General features: G+C 38.6%; 1 protein-coding gene across 28 annotated transcripts in view; it reads left to right on the top strand.

Moving 5' to 3' along the window:
* LOC146381256 (ankyrin-3-like) overlaps positions 1–25,493 on the top strand; it is a 182,524-nt gene that overhangs the window by 94,750 nt on the left and 62,281 nt on the right. For 23 of the 28 annotated variants that reach the window (XM_084937203.1, XM_084937200.1, XM_084937199.1 and 20 more), the window contains exons 4-15: positions 962–1,060; positions 3,516–3,614; positions 9,632–9,817; positions 11,156–11,179; positions 15,746–15,844; positions 17,930–18,028; positions 18,511–18,609; positions 18,703–18,900; positions 20,916–21,014; positions 21,321–21,419; positions 22,924–23,022; positions 24,901–25,098. In XM_084937203.1, the coding sequence (XP_084793329.1) occupies positions 962–1,060; positions 3,516–3,614; positions 9,632–9,817; positions 11,156–11,179; positions 15,746–15,844; positions 17,930–18,028; positions 18,511–18,609; positions 18,703–18,900; positions 20,916–21,014; positions 21,321–21,419; positions 22,924–23,022; positions 24,901–25,098 (1,398 nt within the window). The remainder of the gene's footprint in view (positions 1–961; positions 1,061–3,515; positions 3,615–9,631; positions 9,818–11,155; positions 11,180–15,745; positions 15,845–17,929; positions 18,029–18,510; positions 18,610–18,702; positions 18,901–20,915; positions 21,015–21,320; positions 21,420–22,923; positions 23,023–24,900; positions 25,099–25,493) is intronic. The other 5 variants (XM_084937198.1, XM_084937202.1, XM_084937216.1 and 2 more) reach the window with 1 other exon arrangement.

The raw sequence follows: 25,493 nt of genomic DNA, 5'->3' as shown, positions 1-25,493 counted from the left end.
TAAGGCTAATAGGCTAACTGCTGGTGTCCTGACTGTTGGGCTAGTGCACTTGACTCAGTCGTGTCATAGTTAGCAGAGCTGGACACATTAGGATGCTCTAGTACTCGATAAGTTAACCAGTGTTAAATGCCAAAGTAAACAAAGAATAAAATTCATGCTAGTAAAGTTAGCATCAGTTTCTAGCATCAATCAGCAGACCAGCTAATGGATTCAGATTGTGTGCTCATTTTCATTCAGTGGGCAGCCCTTTAATCTGTGCTTGCCAACAGAACAAAAGACAGTGAAAATGAATGATATTCATGAACAGATATGAACAGATTTTGATTTGTAGACTTATTCAGTTTGTCAGTCTTCTGTTTTGGGGGAATATGCTCTCTCCAAGCTTTACATTATAAATTATATAAATTGTATTGCAAGATGCAATTATTATTTTGTTAGCCTAATTTTATTTATAGTTTGTGAGATTAGCCCTAATCATAGTTTGCATATACACACACACAGTACATACATAAAGCTGTCGCTGAATCACTTTGATACAGCAGAGTCCCAAAGTTATATTAATTGTCCTTTCCTGTGAATTCTAATTTATGATTTACAGAAGTCACAGACAATGATATCATATTGCAGCAAATATTAAGGTTTGACTGAGATAGGACTTTAATAAAAAGTGATATTTTTCACTCAATTTGCAGCAATCAGACACTGAAGCTTGTAAAAGTGCTTTAAAAGCTTCCATAGCCTTAAGTCAATCCATGCTGCTTTTAACTCTCCTGCACTCCCCCAGAGAGATGTGTGTGCAGTTTGCACCTCTCCTGTAAACAAGCGATATGCAAAACATTTCTCCTGTGTGACTCATAAACATCCACATAGCCCAGGCCTTTACATGCATCCAAAAAGCTAAAAATAATTCTTCCTAAGTTTTCCTAAAATTTTAAATGTTTGTTTTGTTTCTATTCTTTAGAAAGGAAACACTGCCCTCCACATAGCTTCTCTTGCTGGACAGACAGAGGTGGTGAAGGAGCTTGTCACCCACGGTGCCAACGTCAATGCTCAGTCTCAGGTAAGGCATCCCCTCTCGAAAACACAGACACATGAACTCACAAGGCTGTACAGTGAAATCATCTCTGTTGGAAGACCATGTTTGAGTTCGTGCATTCATCCAGAAGAATGTGTACATACAGGGTCCATTTGTGTGTGTGTGTGTGTGTGTGTGTGTGTGTGTGTGTGTGTGTGTGTGTGTATTTGCTTGCTGTGTCAGCAACTCTGCTGTGCAGCTTAGCCCACATTCGATAGTCAGCATGCGCACACACTCACAGTGGACTTGTCACCACAGCAACCATAACGATGTCACTGTGAAGGCTTTGGCTGCAGCTGATGAGAGGGAGAAAATGACATCAGTATTGATGACCTTTAATCTTTAGTGCTGACCTGAACTTCTTTCCATCTCCGATTTTACTTGAAGAGTAGGAGAAGGTCAATTGATTTTAATGCAAATTCTAGTAGTTACCAGTGTACATCACCAATGTCCATCACTGTACCAGATTTAGTCATTACAATGCAGTTGCTATACTTGGGTTAAAAAGTATCTAGCTATCTGCACAGTGCCAAGTGCTTTTTCCCAGTGTGAACTTCAGCATTTTGTCCTCTCTTTTTCTACTGACACTTGATTCCACAGTAGAATTACAGTAACAGGCAAAATGAAGCTTTAGTTTTTAACCATGCAGTCAAATTTGTGTCATTTAAACACTAAAAGAAAGAGTTAGTTTTGTATGACGGTATGTTTATGTGGGACTGTAGCCTCAGGTTTATGCTGTTAGCTGGTAATTATGAGACAGTGCATTTCAGCACTTCTCATGGAGTAACATGAAAATAATCTAACAAGCAGTGTAACGAAATTGCTCTCTTCAAGGAATAATTAAGTAACAAATAATTTGTAATACGTTACTGTGTTCACGGCATCTAAGGAGTAAATGTTTAGGATCTCTCCAACAGTAATGGGTGGTGCTTATTCTCTTCTCACATTAAAAGGAGCTTATAAACCAGAGTGTCACTATAGCTAAGTTTTTTGAACAGGCAACCCATATGCTGAGGGCTGCAGGGGCCTTGTTTCAAAAATGACCCAGTCTATTTCCTCCATGTTAATCCCCATTAGTCTCTCTCTACTTTTCTCTCTATGCTTTACTGTCCCTGTCCAATAAAGGATAAAAATGATTGTTCTGAAAAATGCTTTATGGAGACAGGAGGGGGTCTTCTTCTCTTATACTTTCTGGGTCACTAGACACACCGGGGACATATAATTATGATTCAAAATAATGAAAAAGCGGATTTCGCATAATTTTCCCCCTTTAAATTATGCGTATACCGAGGAAAGCATTTGGTGCAGTGACACCAGATTAACTACAAAGAATGGAAGAGGAGGATGAAGAGGAGTTTTTTTGCATGCTGAAGTGGTTTTTGGATGCCTGTGTTGCTATGGAGATATGTTTTCTTATATCTAGTGTGGTAACACACACACACACACACACACACACACACACTTGTCAGATTCAGCCCCACACTGACTTTTATCTACACTCTTATCAGGTGTGAGGTATGTGTTGAGGTGACGGTATGTACACCATGATAACGCTGCTAGAATATAACATTTGTGTGGGGTGGTGGAAGTCAGGTAAAAATAATCTCCCTGCTTTCAAGTATGATTGGGTCATCATAGTTTTAGTGTATAATAGCATGTGTGGCAATCAAGTTTTCTGAAAATTAAATTAAGAAATCTTTTATAGAATAAAAACCTGTTTTGCAGTCAATTTCACGCTTGACACATCAAGGTGCTTTATCACATTAATGCAGAAATCCTATAAACCCAATATTGCCAAAAAGCAGTACTGCTTATTGATGTTTCAGCACTGCCCACAATGACCTAATGTAAGCAGAGATATTAACAGGATTAATCACCTTATCACCTGTCTCCTTGATATCAGTCTGACCAACATTTGTTGTGTTTTTAGTCTATTAACACTAGTTTTTTTAATCATTTGTATTGTAACTTTATTTAGTTTATTTTGTCAAATGTGTTTTACTGTACAGGTTCTATATTTTTCTTTAGAAAGAAGGTATAGATGTCTACATAATGTCTTTTAGTCCACATGCAGAATTTTATTCATATTTCTGTTTTTTTATATACGATAATTTCTTTGGGGTGAGAAATGACAATCACATCCTACCCAAGTCTGTCTTTCTGTAAGGGTCATTATTTAATATAACTGGAATTTAACTGAGACACTATTATTTGGTACTAATAGAAGTATTTTTTTTCTACAAGCACGCAAACACTTTATCATTATATTCAAATTAAAGCATGCTTCATTCTCCTTGCGCTGTTTTTGTCTTGGTAAAGTTTCATTAATTACCTCTAATGTTTAAATTCCCTATCCTTGTGACACATAGATCGAGAATCTGTTAGAATGTGTCATTCTTTAAACATTAACAGCATCATTTCTTCTTTTGTTTCTCTGCAGAATGGCTTCACTCCGCTGTATATGGCAGCGCAGGAGAATCACTTGGATGTGGTGCAGTTCTTATTGGACAATGGCTCCAGCCAGAGCATCGCCACTGAGGTAAAGGCAGTCTCTCATACACATACACAAAACACAAAGACACAACCTAACATGTGTTTGCATGTGCTCACAAACCCATAACATCTTCTAACAGCTACCAACCCCCTCTGTAATTACACTGCAACATTATCACCATCGGTTTCTTTGTTTCAAATGTTAGATTAGTGCCTGCACCCGCTAGCTCATTTAGTAGACGACCGGTGTAACATATGAGGTCACTGTTTATTAGGGTTAGAAAAAATAATTATTTTTCAGAGATTAATCTGTTGCCTAGAGGGAGTAAAGAGGCAGAGTGATTAGAGTGAAGGAGGTAGAGACGGGAGCAGCAGCAGCAGCATGTGTTCGTTCAGAGTGACCTTGACTGTCTTCAGCTACCAGCAGAGGGAGGAACCGGTGACGTTAACAGGAGAAAAAGCATGAGTGGCGAGACCAAACGCTACGCTGTGAGTGTGACACAGCGATCCATCATCTGCAGTAGTAAAGCAGACGGCCGACTGCCACCGCTGCAAGACTAAAGTGTGACGATCGTTTTTCATTTTAGTCACATTTTTCTGATCCACAATCATTCTAACTGACACATGAAAAAACTTTAGAATTTCTTCCAAACAAGTTAATTTTCCTTTCATACAAAATGTAGGGTTAGGCTAAGGTTAGCACTAATGACGACTTAAACCTCAGAGCGTTAACAAAAAGAACTCATTCTGAGTATGAATCATTTACATTTTAAACTTTGGCTATGTTGTTGGGAATCTTAAAGTCTAGATCACACGTGGGCAAAGGAGGGCCAGGAGGTCCCTGAAGTATCTCGATCCAGTCCACCACATGTTCAAAGGAGAATAAAACGAGCATCTAGTGATATATACATATACATATACAGATGCAGTTATGTGGATTACAAAGAAAAAGTGTTTGGCAGATCGGACATAAAGAATAAATTGTAAACTGAAGCAGTATGCAGAACACATAAAGGTTATACTGTCATGATGTTATTCTATACTTGCTGTCCATTTAGTTTTTGGCGTCTCTACCTTAAATGTTGCACTCAGCCCTAACAGGTCATTTAATTTCTGCTAGTGATGCAGAAACATCTCATAAATATAGCTCTTTTTTCAGCTTTTATTCTGTATAAAACAGCTGTTATTTGAGCAAACATTATTTAAAAAGTTTTTTGATGGGGTTTAATACACATGTTGTGCTCTAGTGAAAAATAATGACAGGACAGGAAACAATGAAGCTCCAAAGTGCACAAAGATTAAAAAAAAAAAAAAAACAGGTATCAGATACCCGCACAATGTTGTAAGTGGGATCAATCAGACTCATCCTTTTAAAATATACTTTAAAGCTTTAGTTTGAAGGTAATTAGAGAGGTGCCTTTTATGTTCTGCTGATGTGTTCTGCAAATGCACATTTGATGCTGCTTTTATCTTATTAGTATTAGTATTAGTGTGGTGTTTACAGAACTGTGTCTGAGACATTTCACTCAGGCCTTCGTGGCACCTCATTTTTCCTCCTCGTCTTTCTTCCTTTTCTCTCCTCCTCATTTCTTTTTCATGCCCTCCATCATTCTTTTGTCTGCCTCCGTCTCCTCCTGCTCGCCCTCTTATTCCACCACATCTCACTCTTCTCCTCTTTTCACCCTTTTTGTGACTACTCCAGTGGGGTGAGACCAATGTGAATTATTCATGTGAGGAAATATATCTATGAAGCAACTCCTGCTGTTTAATAATTCATGTTTAAGCATTTAATTAGAGAACAAAGCTTTTATAAGAAATATTTGTCTATATTTGAGCATTTTAGAATCACCTTTTTTGCCATCACTTTATAAGGGACTTTACAAAATCTCTTTATTTTTAGTGTGCAACTTTGCTGATACCCCATCAGAATAACTTGATTTTTAATAACTCGCTTTGTATTGTTCAAAAACTGGCTTGTGCTATTTTGGTAAGAAGGAAATTGTGCTCTGTCACTTTCCATTTTTAAGCTTTTAAAGGAAGATCAAAACCCTGTCTTTGCCTTTTTGTTTGCAGCTGCTGATGCTGTTGTTTGAGTCCCAAAGTATTTTTAGGACATTTAACTAGTTTTGTTTTCTCTTTTCCTGATTCCTAAATCAGATGAAACGGGAGCTAGTGCTTAGGGATGGATTGTGACCTTTAAAATTCTTACATAGCCTAAATTTATGCATTTGAATGTGTTTGTGTGCCCAGGGGTATGCGCATGTGTGGGTGTGTTTTGCAAACATGTTTTTGGATCACATTATGAATGTGTGTCAGCCTGTTTATGCACGTGCCTCTGTGTGTGTGTGTGTGTGTGTGTGCGTGTCTGTGCAGGCGAGGGTGTGTTTGTTTCTCGCCCTCACTGATTATTTGTGTGAGCGGCGTGGGGTCTCTGAGGGGGGAGTTTCGGCTTTAATGTGTGGGTGTCTAGTGATGCAGAGTTGGTTTTATCTAGACAGTTGGTGTCCTGTATAAACATACAAGTGTGCACACAGACACACATAAACACACAAAGACACACATACGTGCAGTGTATATTGTTTTCCTTGCAAGGAATCTTTCCTTTGATGAGTCATAGACGCTCTCCTAGTAGCATCTTACATTTATCTTATTGCCTGCGTGAGTCAGTGTCTACATATAGTATGTATATGTGTGTGTGTGTGTGTCTTTGTGTTTGTAGGCAGTATGCAATCTCATCTTGTCTGCGTCCTAGTATGTGTCCATTAGCAGCTAAATTTCCTTTCCATTTGTTCTTAAGTGAGACACTGAACTTACTAAAGCACTTACAGTATCTAAAACTAAAATGCCTAAATTGCTGAATGGTTATGTGTAGGGCTGTGCGACATGACCAAAATCTCATATCCCGATATAAGAATTCTATCGTCCCGATAACGATATAAATCACAAAAATGTAACATTTTCTGTAAATTCTGGGAATCTCGGGCAGCTCGACTTGCGGGAAGTGTTTCCAGCATGAAACTATACATTTTTAGACATAAGTTGTAAAGGCCGCCGTTTTCTTTGTGAGTATTTATTACACGGCGTGCTGCGGGTTGCCTGTTCTAACGTTTGAGTCTAAGGTCTATTTTTTAGCACCTGGCGGCTCTTTTTTACTTCTCATCCGTAAATAATCTGCTCTTTCACGTGATTCAGTTCATTTTGAAAAGTCTCAACAGGATCTTGAGCTTTATTGTGAAAGGTTTATGTTGAACATAAACAACCGGACACGCGATGGTGTTACCGTCATTGTTGCTAACGACAACGCATAAAAACAGGCGCTTGTCCATCCCTAGTGTGGTTATATTAAATATAAGAGAAAGAGAGAACTTTAAGAAATTAATATAGCCACTACAGTGTCCATCAAAACGATGAAAAATATTGCCGTAAACAGTTTATTTTGCGACACCACGAAACCAACGATAGCGTAAAATGAAACGATAGACGTTTTTATATCGTCATCCAATATATATCGTTATATCGAACAGCCCTAGTTGTGTTATTGCCCTTTACTTGTTCAGCGCCTGTATGTAAATTTGATCATAGGGACTTAAATATTGTTGAATTATAAAGGTGACTGCCAGTGTCTCAGTGTCAACTAGTGTCTTGAGTTTAACCATAAAGCAGCCAAGCTATTTTATAGTAACAGTTTTATGATAACCTCATATTTTATACATAACTTAATCTACCGTAAGACGTAATAATTATCCACGACACACAAGAATCGCTGTTCCTAGAAGATCGCTCAGAATTTAGTGAAACTTGCGCACAGTGGTCATATAAGGGGTTCAAATTCACTCAGAATCACATTTTCTTCTACATTAAAGTTCAGTTTAATTCAATTCACTTTTATCTATATAGCATCAAATCACAACAACAGCCACCTGAAGACGCTTAATGTTGTAAGGTAAAAACCCTACAATAATACAGAGAAACCACAACAGTCAGACGATCCCCTATGACCAAGCACTTTAGCAACAGTGGGAAGGAAAAACTCCCTTTTAAGAGGAAGAAACCTCTAGCAGAACCAGGCTCAGGGAGGGGCAGCCATCTGTGGCAGATGATTGTCATTGACATTCTGGTTTAAAATAGTTGTGTTTATGTTTATCAGACAAACATGTTTATGCGAGAAAGGAGTTAACCTGAAAGATCTCCTTCACATGAACTGTTTTTATCTGCCTTTAAGGCTTGCTAGCTATGCAGCATTCTGTTAGCCACTGTTCACTGCAACTCTGACTCTAACATGCATAACATGCATCTTTCTCAGCCCTACTACAGTTAGTATCTTTCCTAATTTAGCTCTCAACAAGTTCCTAAGGAGTTCTGTTTTCTATGACAATGTCAGGCATTTTCCTCATGGGGGCACCAACACAAAAGGGAGGAAGCAGTGACGTTAAAAACACCACCCACAAAAGATTATAGTTTTCGGTTTTTAATCATGCCAGCTGCCGATTGAATGGATGAATAGTTTGATAGCTGCCGAAATGTTTTAAATATAGAGCGCAATCTGTGAGTGCCAACTTAAGAATCTGTCATTTTATGCTTCTTCCGTGTTGGACGTCAGTAGACAGGCATCAGATTTAATGTGTGTAATCTGAAATTATGAACTTGAAGTGAAAATGTGTAATTGAATTCACTCTGAGAGTATTAGTCACATTCACAGCAGCAAGAAAATAAAAGTTCAGGCTCTGAGAGAACAAAGGCGACTTGATTAAGTCTGTCATTGTCTTATAAAAGCGACGTGCCTGAATCACGAACAGCTGTCACTTTACCAGCTAGAAGCAGCTACAAACGTATCATATGCCATCTCTGAAAGTGTGACTGTTAGCTGACGTCAAGAAGAATGGAGTGTCCGTGATTATTAAGATGATATTTTAGGATTCTTAGCTCTGATTAAGGTTGTGTTGAAACCTCCAAAAGGAGATACAAGCACACGCCTCTTCTTGCCCCATACTTACAGATGGCGTCCAAACTGCAGTGCTTCGGATGAGAAAAGAATACTAACGTGACTCTGGAGGCACACTGGCCCTGTGTCCCTCTCATCTGCTTTATAAGCCGACAGCCCTTCTGATTTATATCATGCAATTTTACAGAGGATGGCCAGGCTGTAAGGACAGCAGGCAGACACCTCAAGGGAGTTTGATTCAATTTCTTTGGCTGATGATTTAAAGCACCAGCAGCCAAAAGAAGTCATGTATAAAACATGTTTAATTCCCACTGCAGGACTTTAAATCACATCAGGTGAGCTTTGGAAAATGTGACCTGGTGTGCTTAAATACTTTATATCTTTATATGTAGGTTTACCCACCACTTTTTTCCAGACTTAAATATATTATTATATATAAGGCTGATATTTTTGCCGATTTTTTTTTTTTTTTAATAGAAAGAAAATGAAAGTAGAAGCAGCTGGTGGTCAACACATATTTGCTTTACATGCAAAATATTCCCAGTTTGATTCCGGGTGGAGACACAAATCCAGTGTCAGGGGTTTCACGAGCCAGTTTAATCCTAGTGATGGTCCCAAGCTCAGATAAAGGGGAGGATTCCTTCAGGAAAGGTATTTAGTAAAAAAAAAAATCTGTGCCGAATCGAATATGCAGAGCCGTCTGCTGTGGTGACCTATTGGGAAATAAGAGAGCAGTTAAAATGACTTCGTAGTAGTGTAAGCAGCAGTTCCTGAACTCAGATGAGTTTCTTGAAAGTTCTTCTAAAGATAGTCATGTTTAAGACATTTGCTCTTTTCTACCAATTTTACCATTGTTATTATTTTATTATTATTATGATGCTTCCGATTTTGCCCAAATACCTGAAAAACTATTGACATTCACCTTCAGGCTTAGTTATAATTTCTAGTGCAATAGCAAGTGTTACCTTGCTAAGCTAAGAGGTTTTACGTAATAAAATATGTGCATTACATTAGCATATATTCACTACCATTATACCGTATGTTTGCATGCTGTTGTTAAAGGGTGTCATACTTTGGAAAAACACATTTATATCTTACAGTTGACTTTTTCTGGTTTGCAGGATGGTTTCACTCCGCTGGCGGTTGCACTGCAGCAAGGCCATGACCTGGTAGTTTCCCTTTTGCTGGAAAATGACACCAAGGGGAAGGTCCGCCTCCCAGCGTTGCACATCGCTGCACGTAAAGATGACACCAAGGCTGCCGCCCTCCTCCTCCAGAACGACCACAATGCTGATGTGGAGTCTAAGGTATGAGCTATGAGCTGGACTACACTTCTCACAATGACCTGCTGTTTTGTCGTGTCTGAGATCTGGTCTTACTCATTCATAGTCCCATGACACCTTTCATGTATTATGGGTGCGATTTCTGTTACGTCTTTCTTTACGAAGGTACCTGCCAAGGTTAGCGGTGGTTAGATAACTGCTGACCGTACCATACAAACATCAAGGTGGGCTACATCTTCTCACTTTACTTCAATCATGAGAGGGAATAAGGATATTTCCAAACTATTACACCTATTTCTTTTTTTCCAACCATGTCTAAAGACTTTATTTCCGTTGGTGATGTAGAAAACAGAACCATTTGTCTTTTAAAAATCCCATTTTCTGTTTCCTTTACTTTCAGTCTGAGATTTAGTGACTGAAGTCTCACAAAACAATAAACTGTCCATGTATCAAACTACATTGAATTATGTACATTATATTAAATTATTTCTGTATATTAATGACAAAAACTCCAATCTCAAAACCAGTGATATAACTGAAATGTAATGTAATGGGATAAAACCCCAAAACATCAAAAATATTTACAAGTAACATGGGTTAAAATGTCATTTGTACTTTATTTGCATGGAACCAACCGTCAATCACATACTACATATCATAGGATATGGCAGAAAAGAGATTGCCTTTGCTAAAGACTAAGATGCTTTTAAAAATCTATATGAAAACCAAGAATAGTCTACTAACAACACAATCGTTCAAGACTTCCATTAATATGGAATACATTTTGAATTATGTGATTCTCTGGATTAATTAAGGGTACACCTTAAGCTGTGGCCTTGACTACCCTCCCCCCAATACACCTGTATACTTGTGGTGTGTGTGTGTATAATTCCCACAGGGTATCATTGGGCTATGAATATTTATAAGTTCCTTCTGTTGTTCTGTGTTGATAGTTCTATTAGTCATTTAAGTCCCAGACAAGTTTTCTGTGGGACAAAAATTGAGCAAGTGTTCATATTTTGGATTTTTAGAGGCACTCAGGGCAAGAAACAATATCATCAAAAACAAAAATACAGCTACATTTACCCCAAGGACCATTCTCATTGTAGAATAAATACACACTGTAAGGGAGAGTTGCAGTCCATTCCCCAGTTTTGTGTACTTCTATGTGACTGCTTTTTGGTTCTTTTCGTTGTTTACAGCCACATTGTCACATACCCATCCTACAGCTTGATGCAACCATGATGTCGGTGTTGCAGTTGTTCTTGTTGTGGTGCACTAACCACCTCATTCTCTCCTCCTCCTTTTGTTCCTCCCTCTACTTGTTCCTTTTTCTTACAAATCCCCCCTTTTCCCTTCTAGATGATGGTGAATAGAACAACAGAGGTACATCTTCTCTTCTCTTCTCTTCTCTTCTCTTCTCTTCTCTTCTCTTCTCTTCTCTTCTCTTCTCTTCTCTTCTCTTCTCTTCTCTTCTCTTCATTGTTCACTCATGGTCACCATTGCAAAGCCTTCTGTCTGCTAGCATGAGCACTAGCACTAAATGCTGGCATGAAAGCTTTTGCTGCTGAACCCATGTGCCCATTTTTTTAAGCCTGCATGGCATTTTGACTTTTTTATTTCTGTGTACGCAGTTGCTCGCTGCTATAGTTTATAGCATTGTAAATTCAGCAGCGCAGTGCATCTGGAGGATTCACAGCGTTTCACTTGCTCCTCATTTTGTCATGTTACAGCCTTATTCCAAAATGAATTAAATCCATTATTCACCTCAAAAATCTACACGCAATAGCCCATAATGACAAAATGAAAAAAACCTTCCTTGAAAATCTTAAAAAAATTATTAAAAGTAAAAAGCTGTCTATGTAACATCCCATAGTTGACAGTGCATGTCTGAGCGCAAACCAGGCCATAAATTCCAAGAAATTGCCTCCGAGACAGGATTGTATTGTGACACAGTTCTTGAGAAGGGTACAGAAAAACTTCTGCAGCATTGCAATTACAGTCCAAAGTCTTTTTCAGTATGATGCTGCTGTACAATCTTGGCTGTTTTGGGGCAATTTCTCTCATCCTTCTCTGCAGAACCTCCCAAGCCCCATCAGGTTTGATGGGGGGCATCGATGTATAGCTGTTTTCAGATCTCTCCAGAGACGTTAGTGTGGTTTCAAGTCTGAGCTCTGGCTTGGCCACTCACAGACATTCACAGAGTGCTCGCAAAGGCACTACTTTGTGTTCTTGGCTGTGTTCTTGCAGCCGTTGTACTGTTGAAAGATGAAGCAGGTTATCGTCAAGGATGTCCCTGTACATTTCTGCATTCATCTTTCCAATTGACCCTGACTAGCCTCACAGTTACTGCTGCTGAAAACATTCCCATAGCATGATGCTGCCACCACCATGTTTCACTGTAGGAATGGTATTGGCCAGGTGATGAGTGGTGCCTGGTTTCTTCCAGACATGATGCTTGGCATGCAGATCAAAGAGTTTGTGGTTTCACCAGACCAGAGAATTTTCATTTCTCATGGTCTAAGAGTCTTTCAGATGCCTTTTGGCAAACTCCAGTCCTGTGCCTTTTACTGTGGCGTGCCTTCCATCTGGCAACTCTACCATACGGGCTTGATTAGTGGAGTGCTTCAGAAACCTTTTTCATTAACGGATGTTGGAGGCCACCGTGCTCATTAGAATCTTTAATGCTGCAGACTTTTTCTGTACCCTTCCGCAGATCTGTACCACAGTACAATCCTGTGTCGTCGGTCTACAGACAGTTTCTTGGACTTTATAGCTTGGTTTGTGCTCTGACATGCACTGTTAACTATGCAACCTTATATAGGCAGTTTTTAGCGCTTAATAAATTTGCAACAATTTGAAACAAGCCTTTTTCACTTTGTCACTATGGGGTATTTTGTAGAATTTTGAGGGGAAAATGAACATATTCATATTCCATTTTGGAATAAGGCTGTAATGTGACAAAATGTGGAACCAGTGAAGTGCTGCATATACTTTCCAGATGCACTGCATAATGTATTTCTACACTAGGGTAATACCATCAGTATACCATCACAGTCATATTACACATAGCACTTTGCAGAAAAGTAATACCTACTTGATTTTAACTTAATTTAAATAAATGTATTTTATTTTTGTTTCATGGTTTATATAAGTGCAGTCCAAGACACATTCACCTTCTTCCAGTTCCAGTACAATACCAGTGTATAGCCTCCAGGTGTCCAAAGTTCCAGCTTTTTGAGTCCGAACCGGCCAATATCTGATATAAATATCTATAAGTTTATAGTCCCTGCATCTAAAATGATATCTGGTTTTAGATTACTGTGTAATATGTTCTTGGGAACATCTACACCATTTGTCCAAATTGTTACTACATAAATTTAACCTATATTTGTAAAAGTGTAATGCAAAATGCCCCAAATTTTTGCCCAGTCTCACAAGGTTAAAGAATCCTCAAAAAATTCCTAGATGGAAAATTCCAGATGTGGATTCAAAAGTAAAGTTTTTCGAAGTTGTGCCAAGGTATGGAGGCTCTGAAAGGTCAAACGCACTTCAACCGAAGGAAACAGTAGAGACTAGAAATAGGCTCCAAAAGTGCACAAATCACAACAGGAGTTGAATAAAACACAATGAAAGTTGAATTATTATAACAGGAAAAAACTAAAACCTTAAAACAACCCTGAAGAGTTTTTGAGGAGACACTAATGTGACAGAACAGCTATATGACAAGCTAACAGTAAACAGAATAGGAAACGTGCATTATATGAATTATGCAATTAAAGTACACATTACCTAGCATCTTTTTCGTCCTCACAAAACAGATGAATCCTCCACTTCTTTTAAGCGTCTCCCGGTGCAATCCTTATTGTGTTTCGGTTTCCTTTATTTCAGGAGCTGTTCTGTCACGTTAATGTCTCCCCCAAAAATATTTCTGTTGTGTTTTTTTCTGTATTTTTTCTACTTCTATTCTGTTTTTATTCAACTTCCATTGTGTTTTGTGTTGTTTTACTGCAAATCTGCCCAAAACTTTTGGAGTAATGCTGAAAACAAACAGACAAACCAAACCGTTACTAAAATGTCTTTGGTGGAGTTAATTGAGCTTCTATCAGTGAAATCCAGCAGGGTACCAACACAGGATTAGGGGGGGAGCTCAGCAGAGGCATCAAGGTGTAAGATTTGAGTTTGCATAACTTAAAAAAAGAACTTTATCTTTACCATAAATCCAGAGTTTATGGGATGCATGAAATCATCGTGGTCATCAGGAAGATAAACTGCTACAGCACAGCTTAATTTTTATTCAAATTAAATAAAATCAACAAAGAAAATTCTTTTGTTGATGTGATTTTTCTCATGCAAAAAGTAGCAGTAGCCAGTTCATGTGAATACTGCTGTGTTCACATACTCTTCATCTTGAGTTCATTACTGGGTACATTCTCATTTACTCTAAAATATGATGTTTAGAATTACAATGTAAAGTTTTAAATGTAACTACAATTTATGTAATATTTTTATTCATTTTCTTCTCAAGAGTAAGATATTTTGCAATAACTGGGGAGCTAATGACAAGCTTCAGTTGACTTCAGCTTATCATACTGTAGCTTAAGGATTACAGATGGGGAAAATAGCTAGTTTGAGTGGTTTTGTTCATACAAAGAATTGTGATTTTACAGAAGTGAATTCCCTGAACCCTTACATGCTTGTAACATGTAACTGTATCCAGCAGTAATGGGCATTGGTTTATCAGACCATTGCACCCAGCTGACATGTGAAATGACGTGTTGGAAACCACATCAGTTAGCAAAGCAAAAACTCAAAAAGAACTTTGAAATAAAAAAAGCATTAGCTAGTCTTGTTGTCTTTTTGGAGTTGTATTTATGTGTGTTGTGTAATATCCTTGTGTTGTTGACATTTCTTTCTCCCTTCACAGTAGCATCTCTCTGTACTGTGATCCCACTTGAGTTACAATATTTTTATTTGTTATTTGATATAGAAACATTAATTTTTTGGCATGCACTGCTTGTTGCTGCAAAAAATAATTTGGGGAAAAAAAGCTAAGAATGAACAGTTCAAAATGATCAAACTAAATGAATGATTTCTTTGTTTTTTTAAGCCGTTCATGTTCAGTGAGCCGGTAACTTAAAAGTCTTCAAGAAATGGCAATAGTTTAGGCTTTTCAGTCACTGTTTCTTAAAAGCAGTCTTACAAACTCAACTAAAATAGATGCATGCTCACCTGCATGCTGCTTCCTGTCAGATAAAAGCATATAGCAAGGAGGTTTTTTTTTAGGAATGAAAGCAAAAGCTTAATGAGACACTTAGTATTTGCATTTGTTTTTTAATCTGCATGCTTTTTTTATTTGGTAGGTTCTTATTTTTGTTTGTATTGTGTCAGACAGTGTTAAATGCTGTATACTTAACACAATAATTTCGCAAAAAAGTTGAAATATGCAGTCAGTGGCCACTTTATTAGGTACATGTGCAAACCTTAATATAAACATACATGTTAGCATTCTGTTTTGATCGACATTGTCAGTCAGGTGGAAACAGAGATGTTACTGAGGTGGCAATTTGCATTGGACAAATTTATATTTGAATTTAAATCTGTCCAATAGAACACCAGCATTAAGCAAACAGTTAAATTAATGCCAATTGCCCATCATAAGAATAATTGGTAGTGCTGTTGGACTTTATCAGCTTGCCTAATAAAGTGGCTAGGGAGTTTGTGTTTCTTATAAAAGTCCACTCCTTTTATGCTGAAATTTTCAAAGCATGTCTGACTCCTGCTCAGCTCTGGTCTGCTGTGCTCTGTTAGTCTGCTTTTAGCAAGATGCTCTTACATGTAATGTCCAATCATGCTTTGCTTATGGCTCATTATTAGACAGTTGCTGCTTCTTTTTCCTTCCTCTTTAATTGTTTCTCTTCCTGTGTGTCTTGTTTCTCTCGTCTCTCTCAGAGCGGGTTCACTCCTCTGCATATTGCGGCTCACTACGGCAACATCAACGTAGCAACACTGCTGCTTAACAGAGGGGCAGCTGTGGACTTCAAGGCGAGGGTAGGTCCTTCACTTCAAAGGCGACAAGCGTGCGCACACACACACTCACACTCATATCTACATGCAGAGTGCTGCTGCAAACCTTCATACCAAAACTCTTACTTTATGCAGGGAAGGATGTGCAGGAATTTTTGCTGGCCTGTGTATATAATTCCACAGCTGTACTTATCACTCTCCTGGAGGAAACATGCACATGCAGTCCACGTTCTATCTGATCCCACAGACTGTAGGAATGGATGCAGCAGTTATGGATTTTGATAGCTGGTGGTTTGTGAGTGTGTAAGTGTTAGATCAAATAAGCACTTACCATGTGGAAACAACCCAAAACACACGTCTCATACCATAATTTACTCATGAAAGTGGCCTCTTTTCTAATTTTCTCACCCAATGTGCCATTTATTTGATTTATTCATAAATGTTACAGTTATGCTTCCCTAAATATATGTTAAAAGTGGGCACATTCATGAGTAAATGAATCTGTTTGTAACAGAATCCACTCAAACATTATCTTCTGCTTATCTGAAGTCGGGTTGCAGTGTCAGCAGGCTAAGCTGGGTTTTTCAGACTTTCCAATTCCTATAGGGAGATCCAAAGGCATTCCTAGACATGATGAGATAAATAATTTCCAGTATGATCTGGGTCTGTCCCAGGGTCTCCTCCAAGTTGGGCATCCCAGAAAACCCAGAAGGGAGGCTCCCAGTCGATTTCTGAATCACCTCAGTTGGCTTCTTTCCACATGAAGGATCAGTGGCTTTACTCTGAGCTCCTCTATGTCTGCAGCTGAGCCCATCCTTTTATATTTGCACCCTTATTTTTTTGCTAATTATGCACATTTCATCACCATAGGTGAGAAGTTGGGCAACACGAGCATTAATCCACATGTACACCCCATGCTCCACCTTCCCATCACTCATGAACAGATTACAAAACATAAACATAAATAAAAGTTGTTTTTTTTCCATGTCTATAATGTCAGTCAAGTAACTTCTAATGTTCCAAGTTAGGATTAAAGGTGTTTGTCTTTTGGTCCAGATTCAATAAATGCATCACTTTACTCTCTGTTTTTAACAGAAACAGAGAATAGTCATACCGGCCTCTCTGATTCCTTTGTGCCGCAAAGAGCTTTATTTTTTTCCCCAAGAACCATTAAAAACACATCATTGAGCCACACCCTCACACTCAACCCTCACTTTCCTTCATTACTGCAAACATGCACAGTAGGGGTGGGCCAGTAATTACATTTAAATTGTGATTTTTCTGCTTACAATATGAAAACAAGATATTGAGCTAAAGCAGTGAATGTGCCGCATTCTGTTTTATCAGGATGTTCTCGGTTCATGCTCTGAATTCATCTCATCTTTATTTTGTTCATTATTTCTATTTAATTATGTTTAAAGTTAAGGAAATCTGCTGAGAGATATTTGCTAGAATCTTCAAATGTTGCATGATGTTTTCAAAGCCAAGGAGTCATTTTAATAATCACATTCAAAGCCTGGACCAAGTTTAGTACTTTACATATCATCTCTCTCTCCCTCACACACAAACACACACACACGCACGATTATTATGTATTATTCAGCAGCTCGAGATCCCCGGCATATTTATTTACTCTTACATGAGTAACATTTGGATGAAACTCCAGTAAATATTCAGTGGATGATGACTCTGGCAGTAAGGGCCTGTTCAAACACCAGATATAAGAAGGCTGAAATGTGTTGATGCGAAGAAAAGTCTAGATTAAAACTAACATTTCCTTTTAAATAACTGTGAAAACTGTGTTCTTTGGTGGCAAAATATCAAACACATACTGGAAATACACACAATCTCTGGTGAACACATAGAGATTTTAGAAGCCTCTGGCATTTTTAGAACAGAACCTCAAAGCTAAGGTTGCTCTGGCTGGAATGATCACTGTCCTCTAGAGGGGGGTATTTAGCCATTTCCCTCTGGCACTGTCAAATAGAGCCAATTTTCCCTAAAAGTGACGTATTAGCAGTGGTACTCCTTCTCTTTTCCTGAAATAAATGTTGATTTTTCTTTTCTCTTCATCTGAATAGCTAAACAATGCATCTCTGTTTCCTGCAGAACGACATAACACCGCTGCACGTAGCATCCAAACGTGGGAACAGCAACATGGTGCGACTGCTGCTGGAGAGAGGGGCCAAGATAGATGCACGCACCAAGGTACAATCACATGCGCACAATGTTATTTGATGCAGTGTTCAGTTTAGATTTAAATATTGATATTTAAACGTGTATTCATGTATTTAATGCTCATAGAATTTCAATGTTTCAATATAATTTAGAAGTGCTTTACATCAAACTAACATAACTCCTGATAAAGTAAACATACAGCCATATGTGGGCTGTTTACACAGGGTGGTATGTGAAATGAATATAATGGAAGGGTAAAAAAACATTAATTAAAAATGAGAGGATAAAATCCATAATCACTAGGTGTAGAGTGCTTTACATTTGTCCAGCATATATTTTTTTAGCTGAGGGATTTCCAAAAACCCTAAAATTATTATTATCTAATCCCACCAACAGCCGTGCGAGGATTAAGCATCACCTGCGGTGTCATGTCATATCTTGTCTGTTGCTCAACGAGCTTGTTGATGATGGTATGAAGTTCACGGCTGAGCAGCAGGTGTTTGTTTTCACAGGACGGTCTAACTCCTCTTCACTGTGGCGCCAGGAGTGGCCATGAGCAAGTAGTGGAGATGCTGCTGAACAGAGGAGCTCCAATACTGTCAAAGACCAAGGTTTTTAAGAACAAGCCAACAAAATCACATTAGCAAACTGCATCCGTATTAACTTCACATCGCTGAACATCTTTCTCCTCCTTTTCCTTCCAGAACGGTCTGTCTCCTCTTCACATGGCGACGCAAGGCGACCACCTCAACTGTGTTCAGCTGCTGCTGCACCACGACGCGCCCGTGGATGACGTGACAAACGACTACCTGACGGCGCTGCACGTTGCTGCCCACTGTGGGCACTACAAGGTGGCGAAGGTCATCGTGGACAAGAAAGCCAATCCCAACGCCAAGGCGCTGGTGAGGGGATCTCAATTATTTATTGTGATAGAAATAAATAAAAATTGATGAAAAGTACAAAATAATGGAGAGGAATTAAAAGGGCTCATCATCTCAGAGCATCTCGTTGCATGGGCTAATCAGGAGAAGCAGGAATTATTTTATGTAAAGTTAAAAATGATAAGACATTATGTTGTGACTCTTATTGAAATCCTGTTCCTGTATAAGAACAGTTTTGCTGAATATTTGAGCACCTTCTTTTTAGCAATGACAATCTCAATGACAATTGCATTTAATTTGAATGTAGACAAAGCTATTAGCTGCAGATAAAAGCTCCATGATCTCATGCAGTTGTCTGTGGGCTCCCACGTTGAAACCTTAAGCTTAAAAATTTGGTGGATATTTGAAGAAGTAGTGAAGTTCTAACTTGCCAGCTACTGCCAGCAAACTTAGCAATGTGATAACATGTTAATCAAATGTGGCTTCACTTTCTATTGGTGGATTGCATAGCCACAGATACCATCTGATCAGTGCATCTTGCTAATAAATAGCAAATTTTCACTCCCCAAAACTGGAGCACAATATTCTTGGACGAGCTCCAGACTACGAACTCAGCTGAGGTGACAACTAGTAGACAGCCACAGCCGCCTCTTGGCAGGCATCTGTCAACCACACCACAAAATATGAATAAGCGTAAGCCTCAAAACATTTTAAATTCAGTTTGAAAAAAAAAATCCCACCTACAGTGTCACAGAACAAAGCTGGACTGTAAACTTGTAAATGTTTATTTCTGCTCGAAGGTTTTAACATTTTAACATGATAGTCTGTGGGGATTGACATGCTTTTGGAGTGAGCCTCAAGTGGCCATTTGAGGTATTGCAATTTCAACCACTTAACGTCTAGTGTATTATATTTACTACATATAGTTTTTGTGAGTTTTTGAGACTCCTGCATCATCAGTGAAAATTTTTTTCTCCCCAGAAACCCTAAATAAATTCCACAATACATGTTTTAGCAATAAACTAAATCTGATTGCTGCTATAGTAAACATGATACAAATTAAAACTCATATATGCAAATTGATATGTAATTAATTTTTTTTTTAATTGTCAAAAGGTTCAATAAATGTTCCATTTTCAAAATAATTTAATTTTTGGGCACTTATTTGAAGGTTCAGGTTTAAAGAGTTTTTATTCTAGAGTTTGGTGCTGTAAAAATGCTGCTAGACTGCTGCATCTGCATAATATGCAGGGACATAGAAAACTGATGAAAATGAAGTATTAGAGCACCTGCTGTGCTGCTCAGGGTTGTGACATTTCAGTCATTTCACTTGAAAAACCAAAAATGTTTTTTCGTCTATTTAAGTTGTACCTCTCTGCCTTCTCTCATTTTTTCTTCTTTTATTACATTTTTTTTAATGAACCTTTCCTTTTTCCACTAACAAAAAAGAAAAAAAAAGTACTTTAATGGAAAGGCCGAGATGCAGCATTTGAGGTGGAACACAAAGAAACAAGTAGAATTAAATAGACTTTAGTATCCCAGCCGATATCTTGGCATAAGACGAGCATTGCTGCTCTGTAATGGGAGCAGTCTGGGTGTGGTTAGAGCACTGGGACTTTATAACCAGAGAGAATAAGTAAGGCGGGGAAAAAGGACATGGAGAGGAAAATGAAGTCATAGGACTGAGCCTGAAACCTCAAAGTCAGGAAAGTAAAGGAGGGGAGGGATGAAGGAGGGTGAGGAGGGAGAGAAAAGTGAGTTGTAAAGGAAAGTATCTATTTCAGTGTAGAGGAGTTTTTTTTGTTTTTTTGAAAGCTTACAGTCCACTCGATTATTTCCACACATGCTTGTCTGGTTTGCAAGCATAGGGTTTTAAGAGGGAGAGAAAGAGAGGGGATAAAAGAAAAAACAGTCCCCCCTTTGTGCTGTAGTTTCCACTCGGTGTTCCAGATTTGTCTGCAAGTCCTACAAAGCCAAACACAAAGACTGTTTGGACTATTTTTATACTTTTATTTATTTCTTTTTGTCTTTCATAGAATGGTTTCACTCCCCTGCACATTGCCTGCAAGAAAAACAGACTTAAGGTGATGGAGCTGCTTCTGAAGCATGGAGCGTCTATACAGGCTGTCACAGAGGTAAGTGTGTCTGGAGTGTGTGTGTCATTTAAGCACTAAGACATCAATTATTTTTGTCTAGTTTGTTAATTTAGTTGTTGGAGTGGGAAAATTCTACCTCTACTGCTACTCTACACCTGTAATCCACTACATTTCAGAAGAAATACTGTAATAGTTGGTCTTCTGCTGATTGACAGCAGACTGACTTTCTTAAAAGTTTGCACATTTGCATTTAATGACCTACAGAAATGTTCTCGTGCTTCTTCAGTGTTTCTTTAATTCATTGACTTTTTTCTTTTCCTCTCTTCTTTGCGTTTCCATCTCTAGTCCGGTCTGACGCCAATCCACGTTGCAGCTTTTATGGGACATGAAAACATCGTCCACCAGCTAATCAACCACGGGGCTTCACCAAACACAAGCAATGTGGTGAGTTCAGGAAGTTTGTCATCATCATTACTGTGTGATAAGACAGGGGTTACTGTATAACAGATGAAAATTTAGATCTTTTTGCTTCATTTCATTTAGTTCTCAGCATCTTCAAAAATTGTACAAACCATATGATTAGCTCATAACTTCATAAAGCTTAACCCAGTGGTTCCCAAACTGTTTTTGCTAGGCCCCCCCTTTGTTTTTACAATAAAATCTTTTATCAAAGCTGATGAGCTCAGAGCTCAGATGGCAAAAACAGAATCAAAATCCATACAGGCACATGGGGAAAGATGCAGATAAGACTATTTATACACCGAGGGGTGACTGGGGATGAGAAACAGTGGAGGAATGAGAAACAGGTGAAGACGATCAATACGGTCAAAAACATAAAGCCGCAAAAGTGACACAAGACATGAAAGAAAACTGACATTTTAAATAAAACAGGAAATATCTCTAAACATAGAGACAAGACTATCAGTACACATGGGAGACACAGTAGAAGACTGGACAATGAAGGCATAAACAGAGAAAGATGAGACAGGAAGGAGCAGTTAGCGAAATGGTGAGGGAAGTACGCCAACAGGAAATGACTAACTCATAACAGACACTTAAACTAAGGAACTCAAAACTAAGACTAGAAAGTTTATAAATTCTAAACAGTAATTAGGGCTCAGAGAGTGCAATAAACCTGAGCCTCAGTATTGCTAGAATGAAAACATATCACAACAGGAATCAAAATTCAGCCTACAAAATGCACAAATCAAACCTTCAAAGACCAGAATAGCTTTAGAAAAACCTAAACAGAAACCCAACTCAGATGTTTTGACTAAGGATTCAAAACTCAAGAGCAGCACAAAGCCTATGAAACCCTTTAAAAAATCTGAAACAATACCTAAAACAGCTAATTGCACAGAGAGAGAGAAATGCAAACATAGGAAGTGACTTAACACTAGCTGTTTATCCACAAAATCTAAACCTTAATTGGTGCAGACGGCAGAGAAATCCTCCGTAGGTGGAGAGGAGGTATTTAATGTAATTTGCTCATACGGAAATGTGCTCTAATTCTCATCTGGTCCATCGACACTCCTCAGTAGGAGCTACAAACTTTACTACTGACCCCATTAACTCTGGGATGACATGAAAGGAGAAAAAGAGGAGAGAAAAGTAAGCTGAGCCAAACAGAAAGGCAAGAGCGAGGAAGAAAGAAAGAGGGGAACGAGTAGTGCACAGTCAACTCTTCAACCCCGAGTGTTTGGTCGCCCACGTCGTGTCTGTGGCCAGGTTACCGTAGTAACAGAGCATTATGGGACGTCATTATGGTGAGTTGGGTGTGGAGAGCAAGCGAGGGGGTCTATCTGGCTCTTTCTCTTTGTCAGCCACTCCTTCCCAGTGTACGTCTTCACAAAAAGAAGTTTTTTTGTATGAGGGTGTTTTCAAAGAAAGAGTAACATTCAAAACTTTGGAATAACTATCCATCCCTCGTTTTCTGCGTGTGCTTCAGAGGGGGGAGACAGCACTCCACATGGCAGCGAGGGCGGGACAGTCCAATGTGGTCCGGTATCTGATTCAGAATGGAGCACGAGTCGACGCCAAGGCCAAGGTAGAGCATCACTCTCAATCAGTAACGATTATCTGGTGTTTATATGCGCCTGGGCATTAGAGCCACTAAATGTGAGCACAAGTGTGTGTTTGCATGCTTATGTAATGTGTCTTTGCACATGTTTAATTACTGAAAAGTTACAGTCATGTGTCAAAATTATTCAGAAAAACTTTCTGTCAGCTTAATTTATTAAGTAACGCTACCTGGTGTGCATTTCATACATAATAATATCAAGTGAGTCTGGTTTTTTATGTGTTGCAGTTCTTTTATGTGAGCAGCTGCAATACTCAACAAATTAGAAAATAATGTTGCCTTATGCTTCACCTGCACACTCTTCATAAATCATTTTTCTTGTTTGTCCTTTTATGCATTTTTTGGATACAAATAGGAGTAAAAATTCTAGTTACATGAGGCTGTTTTTCGCAAGGATCTACAATCTACTCAGAGCTACAAAAGAGCAGTCATGATAAACAGAGTTGCTATTATGTGAGTGTGACTTTGACTCAGCAAATGTGTTGCTAAAGTTATCTGGTTATTTACTGGGAAATGTCGTATACAATATATTGAAAGATAATAAGGTTTTGTGAGAATCACTGGCAGTAAGTGCATGTTGAACTGGGTGATTTCCAGCATTGTGGTTCAGTTTACAGTAATGGACTGTGTTGGACTGGTGCAGAGAAGACTGTGGTATCTGTGGTCACTGTGAGCTTAAGTCAAAAGGAGAAGTCATCAGTTCCCAAAATCCGCCTTTAAACTGGCCAGCAGATGGAAAGCAGCCATATTAGTGCATACCACATCTGCTCATGTAGTAGAATTCAGTTTAGTAAATCCAAAAAGAGCAAAAAAAAACCTCCAGCAGAGCCAGCAGCAACAACACAGGTCAGCTGATCAGAGCCTGTACACAAAGAACAACCTCCTGGAGCTCACAGGACAAATAATGTGACTTCTAATAAGTTATTCATGTCCCTGTCCTGCACTGCTATGAAAAGTAATAGGGTTCCCTGTACCTGTAACAATATGATGATGAAATAAATTCTTTCCAATAGATCCCAACTGATATATTCCTTGGATAATATTATTAGCCAATATGAGCCTGCTGCAAACACGTAACATGTTGCATGTTATCCAGCATGAGCCAATAATAATGGTTGATTTTCTAACATAATTTGTTCACTAGAGCAGCTTCAGATGCTTTGTTTGCAGTCTATCACATATTTAGTCGAATATACACTCCTAGGGAGATACTCCTAAGGAGATGGAGATGTGGAGATGAGCAGTGTGTTGCATTTAAAAATGATATATTCCAATATATTTCTGCAAATATTTCTTCAATGAAATTCCTGTATCAGTTTGGTTCTATTATCATACGTATGCTATGCTATCAAGACCAATACAATGCAAAAACAGTCCCATATATTACATCAGAGAAATGTCTGTGTCAAATATGCTTCAGTATTTTCAATGGATGGCTTCAGGGGAGAATAAATGTTACGCGAAGCACAGAAGCTCATTCTGAATTTACTCTATTTATTTTAAATGGCAGCATATAAACAATGTGAAAATATAAGAGGGGTCACTGAAGAGTTTTCAGCTGTGAATCTGTCTCCTTGTTTGCTTTCTCTTGCTTTATGGCAAGTTTCTGCTCATTGTCTTGCTGTTTAAGTTGCAAATGTGTTTTTCTTTTTCTTTTTTGAATGTCACTGCAAAACAACAAAAATGCAGTTGGCGTGTTTAGCAGATGGAGCCAGAGATTTTCCATAGGAGTTTGGAGATACCAAAAACATTTGTTAAGTGGGCTGCATCTTGTCCAGAAACATGACTCCAAATGTTGGTCCTTTTTAATAATAAAAGGTGTTTTTTGCTTGATTTTTCTATCAGGATGACCAGACTCCTCTGCACATCTCAAGCCGTCTTGGTAAGCAAGATATTGTGCAGCAGCTCCTGGCGAACGGAGCATACCCAGATGCCACGACCAACTCTGGATACACTCCCCTACACCTAGCCGCCAGGGAGGGACACAGAGATATAGCTGCAACGCTGCTGGACCATGGAGCTAGTCTGGGCATTACTACTAAGGTAAATATGAAACTTGCACATAAACAAAATTATTATTCAAACCCACAGATGCACACAAACATATTGTGCAGGCAAACTAGTTAATCGGTAGTCACACAGACACTGATGGTTTATGTGCTTATACTCATAAACTAGTCCAAAAACTTTAATTCAATCTGCTGAGGACAGAGAGGAGGTTTTATCCTGTTGCAGATCAGCTAGATTTGCATCCTTGCAGCTGGTAACCTGATGATTGTCCTGTCTCATCCTGGAAAAGCTTGAAAAATGTTAATGTATGAATTCTACAGGGATTTTGCAACATTTGGACTGAGTGAAGTTACATGATTGTGGAATACCAGTTATAGCTGACAGTCTGCCAGTGGAAAAGATGTGTCATAATAAGGTTGTGGACAAAG

Source organism: Perissodus microlepis, chromosome 8 (assembly GCF_051167445.1).
Source record: "Perissodus microlepis isolate ML-2025 ecotype Zambia chromosome 8, ASM5116744v1, whole genome shotgun sequence".
Lineage (NCBI taxonomy): Eukaryota > Metazoa > Chordata > Actinopteri > Cichliformes > Cichlidae > Perissodus > Perissodus microlepis.
This window is presented reverse-complemented; position numbering and strand designations above follow the sequence as displayed.